A 16,522-nucleotide genomic window follows, 5' to 3' on the forward strand; every position below is an offset into this window, starting at 1 on the left:
ACGGCCGTACGCAGCTTGCCACTGCTTGTAAATAACGATCCGACTTTGCCTAGCTTTCGAGTGTAGGTATACGTGTAATGGTACAGCATTGAATTGATTCTCGGTACCTTAGCGAGCCACTCACTGTTCAAATCGATACGTGGTGTTCACTGTTCAGGGGGCGTGTACAGAGCAGTGTACCTGCCACCTGTAAAATAAACGTCACTTTCAGTGCGCGCTGCACTTTCCACCTGCATAGAACGCTCTTGTCGTCCAAATTGCACGGTGCAACGCATGCCTTGAAGGGGCCATGCAAACGCAAACTGATTTTGCAACGAAAGAGTGACCTCAGTTCAGAATGCACTCCACAATGCAGTCTCTGCCGTTGAGACCTAGAACCAAACGCTCAAGCACGGCGATCAGCGAGACCGTGGTGCAGAGACAAAGGAATTGTGTCTATCCAAGATCCGTATGAGTCAACGAGTTCAACGCTGTACTGGATCTTGAAGGGGGGACGGATTTTGAGCGACATTCACCTCGCTGTACGGAAAAGCAAAAGTTGACATTAAGGCACACTTCCAGCAGTGCCAACTACCTGCATGCATCACGTCGATCGCTATGAATAATCGATACATCGTACTATAATACATGTAGTAACGAGCACGTGGCCACATTCATGGTTTCATCCAGTACGACCAATCCCAAAACTGTAGGCAAGCTTCGCAATCCTATTTCGCAGCGCATAACGCCGAAAGCAATCTGCACTCGAATTAAGAAGACGACAGCTTAGATCATGGTTACGCGCTGCATTACAAGTGCTTCCCGTGGGAGGTACATTCCAGAGGCACCAATGCCATCGACTCCAATTCCTTGACCGCATGGACAGTCAGCATCGCGCACCATCCACGTCTTGTCATGCTATGATGTCTCTAGAAGCAAGCGCTGGTGCACTTACTTCTGACGAGGCGCCTTTGGCCTTGAGCACTCAAACATCCTCAAGAAGCAGCTCGTCTTGCCGCTGCTCTGCTCTGCGCGTTTGTGGTCGTCATGCTCCCCAACTAAAATACGTTCACTGCCGTCCCACTCTAAAAAAAAGTCAATTTTTCGTCTCTGCACGGCCCAGTTGACACTTGCCATTCCTGCAGGCACTTTTCCCTCTGGCGCCAGTGCAACAGCGGCCGGAACGCGGCGTCAACGCTAACAGACCCAACCCGTCTGCCATCATTCCCAGTCTACCTACCTCCGACCATGGACGAGCTGCTGGACCCGCTGGAGCTCACGGCGCTGCCGCCGCTGTCCCCGACCATGGAGCGCGCCTTCTCCGAGGCCTTCGCGGACATGTCGGAGCTCGAGAAGAGCGAGGACGCCGCCGTGATCAAGCTGGAGACGGCGTCGCAGTCCTGGACAGACGACGCCTCCACTAAGCGCTACGCAGCCTCGTCGCCGTCGCCCGCGTCCATGGCGTCGGCCGCGCACAACCAGCAGAAGCACAAGAGCGAGATCCGCAGCATGAGTCCGAGCGGGGACAAGAAGGCGGACGCGCTGGAGGACAAGCGCGCGAGACGCTCCGCCATCGAGAAGAAGTCGCGACAGAGACGCCAGAACAGTTTACGCAGGATGAGGGACGAGGTCCAGCAATTGGAAGATCTGTACTCAGAGATGGCCAAGAGGACGGGGCGAGGCGTCCAGTGGCAGCAGCTTGGCAGCGGGGACAAACAGGAAGTGGACGAGTTGCAGCAGAAATACTCCGAGTTGACGCTAGTGGCTCATGCTCTGGAGGAGGACCAGGAGGCGCTGCAGAAGCTGCTGCAGCAACACGAAGAGTTCCGGAAGACTGTGCGGAGCCTGTCGGACGAAGACATGGAGCAGAACCAGATCTGGGACACTGGAGTGCCGTCCAGCTCGTCCTTCCGGGCGAGATTCAAGAAGCTGAGCATGGCCCAGTGCTATGCGCTAGTACGCGAGACGTACGAGGAGATCCAGAGATTCAACAACGCCGAGCACTTTGAGACGACCGGCGCGAACTTTATGGGCTGGACGGACAAGAGGAAGTACGACTCGCGGTCGGGAGCGCTGCAGTACGGCTTCACGAAGCGCTTCCCGCTGGAAACGACCGAGGACTTGCTCGTGAAGACGTGGGATATCTTTTCAGACGGCCCCAAGTTTAAGCACATGTCATTCGACAGATCCGTCAACACGCGCTACGAAGTGCTGCAGGCACTGAACGACGACTTGCTAATTGTACGACGAGATCACAGGCTCCCGAATATCGAGACGACGTTCGTCTCGATCCAAATCATTTTCCGCCTGCAGACCCCGACAGGCTACACGCTGTGTATGCGTACGATCTCCTCCCCGGAGATTCAAGGCGTGCAGGACCCTCACGAGTATTTCTACGACGTCTTTCACTGGTGCGTCCCGAGCCTGCGGTTATTCATTATTTATTCTAACCGTACTATGCAGGACACATTTCAATCGACTGTACGACGAGAACGAACAGCCAGCAGGCTGTGAGCTTATCGCTGCTGGATCCATCGCCGACCAGAACCAGCTCAAGTCCACCTACTGGCTGTTCGAGCTCGTGTGCTCCATACTGCGCTGGGAGGCCGCGTGCGTCGCTCCACTGTTCCTCAAGCAGATTTAGTCAACCCACCTTCGGTATTAGAGCCAACTACTGCGTAGTACACCATTTATTGCTCCCCAGGGTCAAATGCGTTCGTGTCTACAATGGTGCACAATAGGTTCACGTTCAAGGTCCGACGTCACCTTTCAGCGAGCGTCGGGTCGTCGTCAATCATTCTGCGAGTTGCTCGGAAAGAAGTAAGCGATGACCTCGACGCTGCAGGAAGAGAGCGACAGCAATGCGCCGCTGGACTTGTTGGAGATGGAGACGCTACCGCCACTGTCTCCGAGGATGCAGCGAGCGTTCCTAGAGGTGTTCGGCGACGAAGAAGTCAGTGAAGAGAGTCGGGGAGAGGAGACCGTCACGCTTCGTCAGGATGCTGCGTGGCTGTCTCCGTCACAGGAGGCGATGACGGCCGAGTGGGTCACAACCATGAGTCCAAGCAAGACCAATGGGGTCTCGGAGGAGGACTCGGTGGAGGCGCGACGTGCCCGACGCTCGGCTATAGAGAAGAAGTCGAGACAGAGAAGGCAGGGTGTGCTGGGCCGCATGCGGCAGGAGCTGAAGCACCTGGAGAGCGTCTACGCTGAAATGGCAAAGAAGCAAGACGCAGCAGTGAGCAATGGAGCTCTGTCAAGACCACACAAGGGCTCTTTGCAGCACAGATACACTCAGCTATCGCTGGTGACTCAGGCACTGAAGGAAGACCGTATCAAGCTGCTGAAGCTGCTTGAGAGTCACGAGGTGTTTCAACGCACGGCGGAGGCCATGGCTAGAAGAGGTGACGGTCGTCGTAGAGGACAGGAGCAAGAGGGCGACCTCATCTGGGACACCGGGGTGCCTCCGAGCTCGTCCTTTACTGTGCAAATCCCGCGGCGGTCGCCGGCCGAGTGCTACGAGCTCGTTCGGGAGACGTATGAAACGATTAAGCGCTTCGATGACGGTGGCCACTTCGTCTCGACGGGGGCGAACTTCATGGGCTGGACCGACAAGCGTAAGCTGGACGAGGCGCGGTCGCTGCAGTACGGCTTCTCCAAGACGTTCCCGCTCGAGAGCGCCGAGGGGCTGCTCATGCGCACATGGGACGTCTTCTGCCACGCCGACACCATGGCCCACCTGTCGTTCAACGCGTCCGTGGCCACGCGCTTCGAGATCGTGCAGTTGCTGGGAGACGACCTGTGCATCATCCGACGGGACCACAAGTTCCCGAGCATGGCCATGAACTTCGTCACGGTGCACATTGTGTTCCGACTGCAGACGCCCACGGGCTACACGCTGTGCATGCGAACGATTCCGGCGCCCGAGGTCAAGAGCGCCCTCGAGCCGCACGAGTTCTACTACGACGTCTTCCACTGGTATCCATCCTGCTATTTGCTATTCCTACCACTATGAAACAAACTCACAATTGTTGCTCATGACAGGACGCATTTCAATCAGCTGTTCGACGAGAGCGGCCAGCCTGCAGGATGCGAGATCTCGACGGGTGGCTACATCGCCGACGTGAAGCAGCTCGTGTCCAAGTACTGGCTGTTCGAGCTCGTCATGTCCGTCCTGCGCTGGGAAAACATGTGCGTGGCGCCGCTGTTCCTGAAGCTGTAGCAAGTGACCCCATAACCGCACGAAAAATACACTTGGCAACCTACACAATCCAGCCGTCTTCAACTTGACGGCCGGCGCTCCCACTCATCAAAGGCACGTGCCCGCAGCCGGCGTTTCATCCAATCACACCAGGCCTTCCTCGCGGGTCTCCGCCATCTTCCGTTGACGCAATTCGCCGTCAAGCAACAGGCTCAAGTCGAGTGACCGTTGCTCTCTGCTGCGCGCGCTTGTTCGGATCAGGTGCGTTGCACTTGCCCCCAGTGACGAAACGAGCTTTTCCATGTCGGTCTCATCTCGCTCGCAACTGTTTTTCGGTGGTAGACCGCTGACTTGTCGCCATGGAGCTCTTGGCGCCGCAGCCACACGTTCAATTGCGCGAAAATGAAGTTGACAACCTGCTGAGCTTTTCAGAGCCGAATAGATCGACTGGCGAAACGCGCAAGCCGACCAAGAAGAAGAGCGGTGTGAAGGCCAAGGCGGAGGATGACGGCTCCGCCGCTCGCGCGCGCCGCTCGGAGATCGAGAAGAAGTCGCGCCAGCGTCGACAGGTTCGTTGGCTTGCTGTAGGTTTTGCTCGTGTATAGTGCTGAGACTGCCATGATGCAGGGATCGGTGAAGGTCATGCGGGACGAGGTCAAGGTGCTGGAGCGCGAGTATTTGCGCCTGGCATCGCGCGCGTCGGGCGACGCAACGTCGGAGGAGGACAGCAGCGAGAACGAGCGCGGCATCCTGCTGGACCCGACGCAGGTGCAGGCGCTGCGCACCAAGTTCTTGCGGGTGTCGTCTGAGGCCGCTGCGCTGCGCAAGGAGCAGAAGCAGCTGCACAAGATCCTGAACGTACAGCAGCTCTTCCGCGACTCGTCTCGGGCCCTGGCGGCGGAGTTTGCTGGCGCGGAGAGCGACCCGAGGCTCGACTCGGTCTCACACGCGCACTTTGAGCCGCTGGCGACCGAGACGTGCTTCGCCCTCATGCGCGACTCGTACGACGTTATCACGCGATTCGAAGCCGGCCAGGACTTTGTGACCACGGGCTCGTCGCTCTTCGGCTGGAGCGACCGCCGCCGCCTGGACGATGACGAGTCCAAGATGATCTTCTGCTTCCGCAAGCTGTTCGAGACCCAGAGCTGCGAGCGCCTCATGGAGGAGTCGTGGCGCACCTTCTCCGACCTCGACTTCATGCGGCGCGTGGTCTTCTCGTCCAAAGTGAGCGTGGACCTCGAGATCCTACAGGTGGTGAACCGTGACGCGCTCGTGGTGCGGCGCCACACCAACTACCGCGCCATGGGGCGCAGCTTCCACACGGTTTACCTGCTCTTCCGTCTGCAGACTGCGAGCGGCTACACAGTGTGTTTCCGCACGATCCCGGCGCCTGGAATCCAGCAGGCGCTGGGCGAGGGCGACTCGTGGATCGATTTGTTCCACTGGACGACGCTGTCGCGCGTGCCAGACGCGGACGGCGAGCTCACGGGCTGCGAGATCTCGTTCGGCGGGTCCATCGGCGCCGGCGTCATGAACTTTGCGGCGCACTGGATGCTCGAGCTCATTATGACTGTCGTGCGCTGGGAGAACGCCTGCGTGGCGCCCCTCTTCATCAAGTAGGCAGCGATCGTGATGCACATCAAATTGAAGTTTGTCAGTTATGCAAATGCATGTAGCCATCTCCCGACTGGATTTTCACTACGCGACTGCCGAAGATCCTCTCAGCTGCGCGAATTGAGAGCGGCGCAAAATGCCACGTTGATATGCTCGATGCGGCTTGCTGGACTCACTTGAGACCAAGCGCTGCACCGCTAGTGAAAATGATCGACGACACCGACAAGTCGACTATCGCTACCTCGACGGTCGAACGATAAGGCACGCAACTACCGTACGTATTGAGCCGACAATGCGAATGGCGCGCCCCCAGAGCAAGGCAAGCCTCACGCTGTATATGGTTACCGCCGCCATGTGAAGATGAAGATATCGCGGTCGTGTGAGGATCCGCGCAGGGTTTCCTGGCCTCATTGCGGGCACTGCAACTCGTTTATCTACACTGGATTTTGCTGATGACGGTGCTGAACCAGGGGGGATGGGCGAGATCGCCTCCCATTGGCCGAAAAACGTCTCGAACCGACACACATCCTGCTTCTATGCACCTCACGAAACTGACTAGCTCTCCATACTGAAACGCAGTCAACCGATGTGAGGCAATTGCCCAGCGTGCCTTCGCCATCATTTCCCGTTTTCCGTTGCCAGAGTCAAGTTCACCAAAACTCGCCAAGCTACAACCATGGAGGACGAATGCGACATGCTCGAGTGCTGCCTGTGCGGCGCTCTCTGCGGCGCCTGCTGCGCGTCTGCCGCCTCGGATGGAGACGACGGCCGCCGTCGCAACGGCCGCTACTCGGACAACTACCACCACCAGGACCCCGTGTACGTGCAGCCTGTGGTGGTACAACAGCAGCCGGGTTACGGCCCGCCACCTCCGGGCCACCCGGGATACGGCCCGCCCCCGCCAGGTTACGGTCCGCCCCCTGGAGAGTACCACCAGTACCCGCCGCAGCAGTACCCGCCGCAGCAATACCCGCCTCAGCAGCAATACCCGCCCAAGTACTAGGACAACAATGAGCACTTTTTGCTGTGGACTTCCCCCTACTCGGAATGGATCGAACGGACCGAGAGGAATTCAGAGATAAAGACGCAGTGAAGTGAAAGGTTGTAGTGCTTCGTCTTCATGGGACGCGCTGGAACACGCTAGCAGACGGCGTAGCTGTGAGTTAAAGATTATATGATTTTTTTGCTTTATACCTGGTGTTGTGTTCGCAGGCGATCGTACAGCAGTGAACAAACATCACGCTCTGCCTCATGTATCCGAGAGACAACACATCAGGCTCTTATACGTGTACAATCGAGCGCCTGGTGCTTATCCAATAATACGGCGGACCTAGCGACACAACGGCAATCTGCTAATGTCAACGTCCAACTGAAAAAGAACGCACAAACGGTTTGGGTAGGAACGCACCACTATCGCCGATAGCGCATGACGGGGTGAAGTAAACAAAAACTACAGGCCGTGCAGTGGAACTCATCGTGTTCATTTAGCGTGAAATTAAGCCGGCAACTTGAATGGAAAGCTCAAGCCATTTCCCAGTCCCCAACGCGGGTACATCGGGCGAAATGCGCATCGTGGTGGTGTCTCGCCCAGTGTTAGTTGCTTGTTCTACCATCCCCAGCCCATACCACCCCAACCGAGGCCGCCCCAGCCGCGTCCCCAGCCGCCACCCCAGCCCATGCCACCCCAAGGTCCTCCCCAGCCCCAGTACTGCTCCTTTTGGTCCCCACCGACGGGTTTTGCGGCCGCAGGAGCCGCCTCGACCGGCGTAGCTGCCGTCCGTAGAGCTGGTTGGTCGGCAGCAGCAACGCTCGCGACAGCAATGGCAGCGATAACAGCAAACGGAGCGAGCTTCATGGTCTTGATGATTCGCACTCGGGCAAGCGGGCGGGGTTGTTGCTGGCGCTTTCGTTGCGGTAAAATGCGTTGTGCTGAATTTGGTCTGCAGCTCGAAAAGCGTGTACCCTAGTGTGGAGACCTGCTACTTTCTCGCTGCTTTCTCCTGGAAATCATTGATGCGCATCTACTTCCATCGTGCTTGTTGTATTTCGATGTCTACGTCATCTGGTGCTTTCACTGCGTCGTTGGGCTAGTATGGCCGACCGAAGCTTACCGTATTCAAGTTTGTACATGTATTCACGTTTCGTATTTGCTACCAGGTACTTCAAAGTACTCCAAAGTACTTCAAAGTACTGCAAAGTACTTCAACGTACTGCAAAGCACTTCAAAGCACTTCAAAGTACTTCAAAGTACTTCAAAGTACTTCAAAGTACTATATAGTGGCAATATCGACAACGTCGACCCAAAACCTAGATTGGACTCGCCACAGATTCAAGTTTTCAGCAGACATTGACGTTATCGAGCGAAACGCAGACCATGAAATAGAACGCACAAACGGTTTGGGTAGGAACGCACCACTATCGCCGATAGCGCATGACGGGGTGAAGTAAACAAAAACTACAGGCCGTGCAGTGGAACTCATCGTGTTCATTTAGCGTGAAATTAAGCCGGCAACTTGAATGGAAAGCTCAAGCCATTTCCCAGTCCCCAACGCGGGTACATCGGGCGAAATGCGCATCGTGGTGGTGTCTCGCCCAGTGTTAGTTGCTTGTTCTACCATCCCCAGCCCATACCACCCCAACCGAGGCCGCCCCAGCCGCGTCCCCAGCCGCCACCCCAGCCCATGCCACCCCAAGGTCCTCCCCAGCCCCAGTACTGCTCCTTTTGGTCCCCACCGACGGGTTTTGCGGCCGCAGGAGCCGCCTCGACCGGCGTAGCTGCCGTCCGTAGAGCTGGTTGGTCGGCAGCAGCAACGCTCGCGACAGCAATGGCAGCGATAACAGCAAACGGAGCGAGCTTCATGGTCTTGATGATTCGCACTCGGGCAAGCGGGCGGGGTTGTTGCTGGCGCTTTCGTTGCGGTAAAATGCGTTGTGCTGAAGTTGGTCTGCAGCTCGAAAAGCGTGTACCCTAGTGTGGAGACCTGCTACTTTCTCGCTGCTTTCTCCTGGAAATCATTGATGCGCATCTACTTCCATCGTGCTTGTTGTATTTCGATGTCTACGTCATCTGGTGCTTTCACTGCGTCGTTGGGCTAGTATGGCCGACCGAAGCTTACCGTATTCAAGTTTGTACATGTATTCACGTTTCGTATTTGCTACCAGGTACTTCAAAGTACTCCAAAGTACTTCAAAGTACTCCAAAGTACTTCAACGTACTGCAAAGCACTTCAAAGTACTTCAAAGTACTTCAAAGTACTTCAAAGTACTATATAGTGGCAATATCGACAACGTCGACCCAAAACCTAGATTGGACTCGCCACAGATTCAAGTTTTCAGCAGACATTGACGTTATCGAGCGAAACGCAGACCATGAAATAGAACGCACAAACGGTTTGGGTAGGAACGCACCACTATCGCCGATAGCGCATGACGGGGTGAAGTAAACAAAAACTACAGGCCGTGCAGTGGAACTCATCGTGTTCATTTAGCGTGAAATTAAGCCGGCAACTTGAATGGAAAGCTCAAGCCATTTCCCAGTCCCCAACGCGGGTACATCGGGCGAAATGCGCATCGTGGTGGTGTCTCGCCCAGTGTTAGTTGCTTGTTCTACCATCCCCAGCCCATACCACCCCAACCGAGGCCGCCCCAGCCGCGTCCCCAGCCGCCACCCCAGCCCATGCCACCCCAAGGTCCTCCCCAGCCCCAGTACTGCTCCTTTTGGTCCCCACCGACGGGTTTTGCGGCCGCAGGAGCCGCCTCGACCGGCGTAGCTGCCGTCCGTAGAGCTGGTTGGTCGGCAGCAGCAACGCTCGCGACAGCAATGGCAGCGATAACAGCAAACGGAGCGAGCTTCATGGTCTTGATGATTCGCACTCGGGCAAGCGGGCGGGGTTGTTGCTGGCGCTTTCGTTGCGGTAAAATGCGTTGTGCTGAATTTGGTCTGCAGCTCGAAAAGCGTGTACCCTAGTGTGGAGACCTGCTACTTTCTCGCTGCTTTCTCCTGGAAATCATTGATGCGCATCTACTTCCATCGTGCTTGTTGTATTTCGATGTCTACGTCATCTGGTGCTTTCACTGCGTCGTTGGGCTAGTATGGCCGACCGAAGCTTACCGTATTCAAGTTTGTACATGTATTCACGTTTCGTATTTGCTACCAGGTACTTCAAAGTACTCCAAAGTACTTCAAAGTACTCCAAAGTACTTCAACGTACTGCAAAGCACTTCAAAGTACTTCAAAGTACTTCAAAGTACTTCAAAGTACTATATAGTGGCAATATCGACAACGTCGACCCAAAACCTAGATTGGACTCGCCACAGATTCAAGTTTTCAGCAGACATTGACGTTATCGAGCGAAACGCAGACCATGAAATAGAACGCACAAACGGTTTGGGTAGGAACGCACCACTATCGCCGATAGCGCATGACGGGGTGAAGTAAACAAAAACTACAGGCCGTGCAGTGGAACTCATCGTGTTCATTTAGCGTGAAATTAAGCCGGCAACTTGAATGGAAAGCTCAAGCCATTTCCCAGTCCCCAACGCGGGTACATCGGGCGAAATGCGCATCGTGGTGGTGTCTCGCCCAGTGTTAGTTGCTTGTTCTACCATCCCCAGCCCATACCACCCCAACCGAGGCCGCCCCAGCCGCGTCCCCAGCCGCCACCCCAGCCCATGCCACCCCAAGGTCCTCCCCAGCCCCAGTACTGCTCCTTTTGGTCCCCACCGACGGGTTTTGCGGCCGCAGGAGCCGCCTCGACCGGCGTAGCTGCCGTCCGTAGAGCTGGTTGGTCGGCAGCAGCAACGCTCGCGACAGCAATGGCAGCGATAACAGCAAACGGAGCGAGCTTCATGGTCTTGATGATTCGCACTCGGGCAAGCGGGCGGGGTTGTTGCTGGCGCTTTCGTTGCGGTAAAATGCGTTGTGCTGAAGTTGGTCTGCAGCTCGAAAAGCGTGTACCCTAGTGTGGAGACCTGCTACTTTCTCGCTGCTTTCTCCTGGAAATCATTGATGCGCATCTACTTCCATCGTGCTTGTTGTATTTCGATGTCTACGTCATCTGGTGCTTTCACTGCGTCGTTGGGCTAGTATGGCCGACCGAAGCTTACCGTATTCAAGTTTGTACATGTATTCACGTTTCGTATTTGCTACCAGGTACTTCAAAGTACTCCAAAGTACTTCAAAGTACTCCAAAGTACTTCAACGTACTGCAAAGCACTTCAAAGTACTTCAAAGTACTTCAAAGTACTTCAAAGTACTATATAGTGGCAATATCGACAACGTCGACCCAAAACCTAGATTGGACTCGCCACAGATTCAAGTTTTCAGCAGACATTGACGTTATCGAGCGAAACGCAGACCATGAAATAGAACGCACAAACGGTTTGGGTAGGAACGCACCACTATCGCCGATAGCGCATGACGGGGTGAAGTAAACAAAAACTACAGGCCGTGCAGTGGAACTCATCGTGTTCATTTAGCGTGAAATTAAGCCGGCAACTTGAATGGAAAGCTCAAGCCATTTCCCAGTCCCCAACGCGGGTACATCGGGCGAAATGCGCATCGTGGTGGTGTCTCGCCCAGTGTTAGTTGCTTGTTCTACCATCCCCAGCCCATACCACCCCAACCGAGGCCGCCCCAGCCGCGTCCCCAGCCGCCACCCCAGCCCATGCCACCCCAAGGTCCTCCCCAGCCCCAGTACTGCTCCTTTTGGTCCCCACCGACGGGTTTTGCGGCCGCAGGAGCCGCCTCGACCGGCGTAGCTGCCGTCCGTAGAGCTGGTTGGTCGGCAGCAGCAACGCTCGCGACAGCAATGGCAGCGATAACAGCAAACGGAGCGAGCTTCATGGTCTTGATGATTCGCACTCGGGCAAGCGGGCGGGGTTGTTGCTGGCGCTTTCGTTGCGGTAAAATGCGTTGTGCTGAAGTTGGTCTGCAGCTCGAAAAGCGTGTACCCTAGTGTGGAGACCTGCTACTTTCTCGCTGCTTTCTCCTGGAAATCATTGATGCGCATCTACTTCCATCGTGCTTGTTGTATTTCGATGTCTACGTCATCTGGTGCTTTCACTGCGTCGTTGGGCTAGTATGGCCGACCGAAGCTTACCGTATTCAAGTTTGTACATGTATTCACGTTTCGTATTTGCTACCAGGTACTTCAAAGTACTCCAAAGTACTTCAAAGTACTCCAAAGTACTTCAAAGTACTGCAAAGTACTTCAACGTACTGCAAAGCACTTCAAAGCACTTCAAAGTACTTCAAAGTACTTCAAAGTACTTCAAAGTACTATATAGTGGCAATATCGACAACGTCGACCCAAAACCTAGATTGGACTCGCCACAGATTCAAGTTTTCAGCAGACATTGACGTTATCGAGCGAAACGCAGACCATGAAATAGAACGCACAAACGGTTTGGGTAGGAACGCACCACTATCGCCGATAGCGCATGACGGGGTGAAGTAAACAAAAACTACAGGCCGTGCAGTGGAACTCATCGTGTTCATTTAGCGTGAAATTAAGCCGGCAACTTGAATGGAAAGCTCAAGCCATTTCCCAGTCCCCAACGCGGGTACATCGGGCGAAATGCGCATCGTGGTGGTGTCTCGCCCAGTGTTAGTTGCTTGTTCTACCATCCCCAGCCCATACCACCCCAACCGAGGCCGCCCCAGCCGCGTCCCCAGCCGCCACCCCAGCCCATGCCACCCCAAGGTCCTCCCCAGCCCCAGTACTGCTCCTTTTGGTCCCCACCGACGGGTTTTGCGGCCGCAGGAGCCGCCTCGACCGGCGTAGCTGCCGTCCGTAGAGCTGGTTGGTCGGCAGCAGCAACGCTCGCGACAGCAATGGCAGCGATAACAGCAAACGGAGCGAGCTTCATGGTCTTGATGATTCGCACTCGGGCAAGCGGGCGGGGTTGTTGCTGGCGCTTTCGTTGCGGTAAAATGCGTTGTGCTGAAGTTGGTCTGCAGCTCGAAAAGCGTGTACCCTAGTGTGGAGACCTGCTACTTTCTCGCTGCTTTCTCCTGGAAATCATTGATGCGCATCTACTTCCATCGTGCTTGTTGTATTTCGATGTCTACGTCATCTGGTGCTTTCACTGCGTCGTTGGGCTAGTATGGCCGACCGAAGCTTACCGTATTCAAGTTGTACATGTATTCACGTTTCGTATTTGCTACCAGGTACTTCAAAGTACTCCAAAGTACTTCAAAGTACTCCAAAGTACTTCAAAGTACTGCAAAGTACTTCAACGTACTGCAAAGCACTTCAAAGCACTTCAAAGTACTTCAAAGTACTTCAAAGTACTTCAAAGTACTATATAGTGGCAATATCGACAACGTCGACCCAAAACCTAGATTGGACTCGCCACAGATTCAAGTTTTCAGCAGACATTGACGTTATCGAGCGAAACGCAGACCATGAAATAGAACGCACAAACGGTTTGGGTAGGAACGCACCACTATCGCCGATAGCGCATGACGGGGTGAAGTAAACAAAAACTACAGGCCGTGCAGTGGAACTCATCGTGTTCATTTAGCGTGAAATTAAGCCGGCAACTTGAATGGAAAGCTCAAGCCATTTCCCAGTCCCCAACGCGGGTACATCGGGCGAAATGCGCATCGTGGTGGTGTCTCGCCCAGTGTTAGTTGCTTGTTCTACCATCCCCAGCCCATACCACCCCAACCGAGGCCGCCCCAGCCGCGTCCCCAGCCGCCACCCCAGCCCATGCCACCCCAAGGTCCTCCCCAGCCCCAGTACTGCTCCTTTTGGTCCCCACCGACGGGTTTTGCGGCCGCAGGAGCCGCCTCGACCGGCGTAGCTGCCGTCCGTAGAGCTGGTTGGTCGGCAGCAGCAACGCTCGCGACAGCAATGGCAGCGATAACAGCAAACGGAGCGAGCTTCATGGTCTTGATGATTCGCACTCGGGCAAGCGGGCGGGGTTGTTGCTGGCGCTTTCGTTGCGGTAAAATGCGTTGTGCTGAATTTGGTCTGCAGCTCGAAAAGCGTGTACCCTAGTGTGGAGACCTGCTACTTTCTCGCTGCTTTCTCCTGGAAATCATTGATGCGCATCTACTTCCATCGTGCTTGTTGTATTTCGATGTCTACGTCATCTGGTGCTTTCACTGCGTCGTTGGGCTAGTATGGCCGACCGAAGCTTACCGTATTCAAGTTTGTACATGTATTCACGTTTCGTATTTGCTACCAGGTACTTCAAAGTACTCCAAAGTACTTCAAAGTACTCCAAAGTACTTCAAAGTACTGCAAAGTACTCCAAAGTACTGCAAAGCACTTCAAAGTACTGCAAAGTACTTCAAAGCACTTCAAAGTACTTCAAAGTACTATATAGTGGCAATATCGACAACGTCGACCCAAAACCTAGATTGGACTCGCCACAGATTCAAGTTTTCAGCAGACATTGACGTTATCGAGCGAAACGCAGACCATGAAATAGAACGCACAAACGGTTTGGGTAGGAACGCACCACTATCGCCGATAGCGCATGACGGGGTGAAGTAAACAAAAACTACAGGCCGTGCAGTGGAACTCATCGTGTTCATTTAGCGTGAAATTAAGCCGGCAACTTGAATGGAAAGCTCAAGCCATTTCCCAGTCCCCAACGCGGGTACATCGGGCGAAATGCGCATCGTGGTGGTGTCTCGCCCAGTGTTAGTTGCTTGTTCTACCATCCCCAGCCCATACCACCCCAACCGAGGCCGCCCCAGCCGCGTCCCCAGCCGCCACCCCAGCCCATGCCACCCCAAGGTCCTCCCCAGCCCCAGTACTGCTCCTTTTGGTCCCCACCGACGGGTTTTGCGGCCGCAGGAGCCGCCTCGACCGGCGTAGCTGCCGTCCGTAGAGCTGGTTGGTCGGCAGCAGCAACGCTCGCGACAGCAATGGCAGCGATAACAGCAAACGGAGCGAGCTTCATGGTCTTGATGATTCGCACTCGGGCAAGCGGGCGGGGTTGTTGCTGGCGCTTTCGTTGCGGTAAAATGCGTTGTGCTGAATTTGGTCTGCAGCTCGAAAAGCGTGTACCCTAGTGTGGAGACCTGCTACTTTCTCGCTGCTTTCTCCTGGAAATCATTGATGCGCATCTACTTCCATCGTGCTTGTTGTATTTCGATGTCTACGTCATCTGGTGCTTTCACTGCGTCGTTGGGCTAGTATGGCCGACCGAAGCTTACCGTATTCAAGTTTGTACATGTATTCACGTTTCGTATTTGCTACCAGGTACTTCAAAGTACTCCAAAGTACTTCAAAGTACTCCAAAGTACTTCAACGTACTTCAAAGCACTTCAACGTACTTCAAAGCACTTCAAAGTACTCCAAAGTACTATATAGTGGCAATATCGACAACGTCGACCCAAAACCTAGATTGGACTCGCCACAGATTCAAGTTTTCAGCAGACATTGACGTTATCGAGCGAAACGCAGACCATGAAATAGAACGCACAAACGGTTTGGGTAGGAACGCACCACTATCGCCGATAGCGCATGACGGGGTGAAGTAAACAAAAACTACAGGCCGTGCAGTGGAACTCATCGTGTTCATTTAGCGTGAAATTAAGCCGGCAACTTGAATGGAAAGCTCAAGCCATTTCCCAGTCCCCAACGCGGGTACATCGGGCGAAATGCGCATCGTGGTGGTGTCTCGCCCAGTGTTAGTTGCTTGTTCTACCATCCCCAGCCCATACCACCCCAACCGAGGCCGCCCCAGCCGCGTCCCCAGCCGCCACCCCAGCCCATGCCACCCCAAGGTCCTCCCCAGCCCCAGTACTGCTCCTTTTGGTCCCCACCGACGGGTTTTGCGGCCGCAGGAGCCGCCTCGACCGGCGTAGCTGCCGTCCGTAGAGCTGGTTGGTCGGCAGCAGCAACGCTCGCGACAGCAATGGCAGCGATAACAGCAAACGGAGCGAGCTTCATGGTCTTGATGATTCGCACTCGGGCAAGCGGGCGGGGTTGTTGCTGGCGCTTTCGTTGCGGTAAAATGCGTTGTGCTGAATTTGGTCTGCAGCTCGAAAAGCGTGTACCCTAGTGTGGAGACCTGCTACTTTCTCGCTGCTTTCTCCTGGAAATCATTGATGCGCATCTACTTCCATCGTGCTTGTTGTATTTCGATGTCTACGTCATCTGGTGCTTTCACTGCGTCGTTGGGCTAGTATGGCCGACCGAAGCTTACCGTATTCAAGTTTGTACATGTATTCACGTTTCGTATTTGCTACCAGGTACTTCAAAGTACTCCAAAGTACTTCAAAGTACTCCAAAGTACTTCAACGTACTGCAAAGTACTTCAACGTACTGCAAAGCACTTCAAAGTACTTCAAAGCACTTCAAAGTACTTCAAAGTACTATATAGTGGCAATATCGACAACGTCGACCCAAAACCTAGATTGGACTCGCCACAGATTCAAGTTTTCAGCAGACATTGACGTTATCGAGCGAAACGCAGACCATGAAATAGAACGCACAAACGGTTTGGGTAGGAACGCACCACTATCGCCGATAGCGCATGACGGGGTGAAGTAAACAAAAACTACAGGCCGTGCAGTGGAACTCATCGTGTTCATTTAGCGTGAAATTAAGCCGGCAACTTGAATGGAAAGCTCAAGCCATTTCCCAGTCCCCAACGCGGGTACATCGGGCGAAATGCGCATCGTGGTGGTGTCTCGCCCAGTGTTAGTTGCTTGTTCTACCATCCCCAGCCCATACCACCCCAACCGAGGCCGCCCCAGCCGCG

General features: G+C 54.7%; 4 protein-coding genes across 4 annotated transcripts; all 4 read left to right on the forward strand.

Annotated features, from left to right (window-relative positions):
- Positions 1–1,227: 1,227 nt before the first annotated feature.
- On the forward strand, positions 1,228–2,623 carry KRP23_13042 (uncharacterized protein; the record flags this gene model as incomplete). The annotated part of the gene is made up of 2 exons (XM_067883705.1): positions 1,228–2,390; positions 2,443–2,623. 2 exons carry the CDS (start codon positions 1,228–1,230, stop codon positions 2,621–2,623), a joined length of 1,344 nt encoding a protein of 447 aa, XP_067739126.1.
- Positions 2,624–2,806: 183 nt separating this feature from the next.
- Positions 2,807–4,201, forward strand: KRP23_13043 (uncharacterized protein; the record flags this gene model as incomplete). Its single annotated transcript, XM_067883706.1, has 2 exons — positions 2,807–3,957; positions 4,024–4,201. The coding sequence occupies 2 exons, from the start codon at positions 2,807–2,809 to the stop codon at positions 4,199–4,201; spliced, it is 1,329 nt and encodes a 442-aa protein (XP_067739127.1).
- Positions 4,202–4,539: 338 nt separating this feature from the next.
- Positions 4,540–5,800, forward strand: KRP23_13044 (uncharacterized protein; the record flags this gene model as incomplete). Its single annotated transcript, XM_067883707.1, has 2 exons — positions 4,540–4,749; positions 4,808–5,800. The coding sequence occupies 2 exons, from the start codon at positions 4,540–4,542 to the stop codon at positions 5,798–5,800; spliced, it is 1,203 nt and encodes a 400-aa protein (XP_067739128.1).
- Positions 5,801–6,470: 670 nt separating this feature from the next.
- On the forward strand, positions 6,471–6,797 carry KRP23_13045 (uncharacterized protein; the record flags this gene model as incomplete). Its single annotated transcript, XM_067883708.1, has 1 exon — positions 6,471–6,797. One exon carries the CDS (start codon positions 6,471–6,473, stop codon positions 6,795–6,797), a length of 327 nt encoding a protein of 108 aa, XP_067739129.1.
- Positions 6,798–16,522: the final 9,725 nt, after the last annotated feature.

Source organism: Phytophthora ramorum (genome assembly GCF_020800215.1).
Source record: "Phytophthora ramorum isolate Pr-102 chromosome Unknown Phyram_PR-102_s0016, whole genome shotgun sequence".
Taxonomy (NCBI): Eukaryota; Oomycota; class Peronosporomycetes; order Peronosporales; family Peronosporaceae; genus Phytophthora; species Phytophthora ramorum.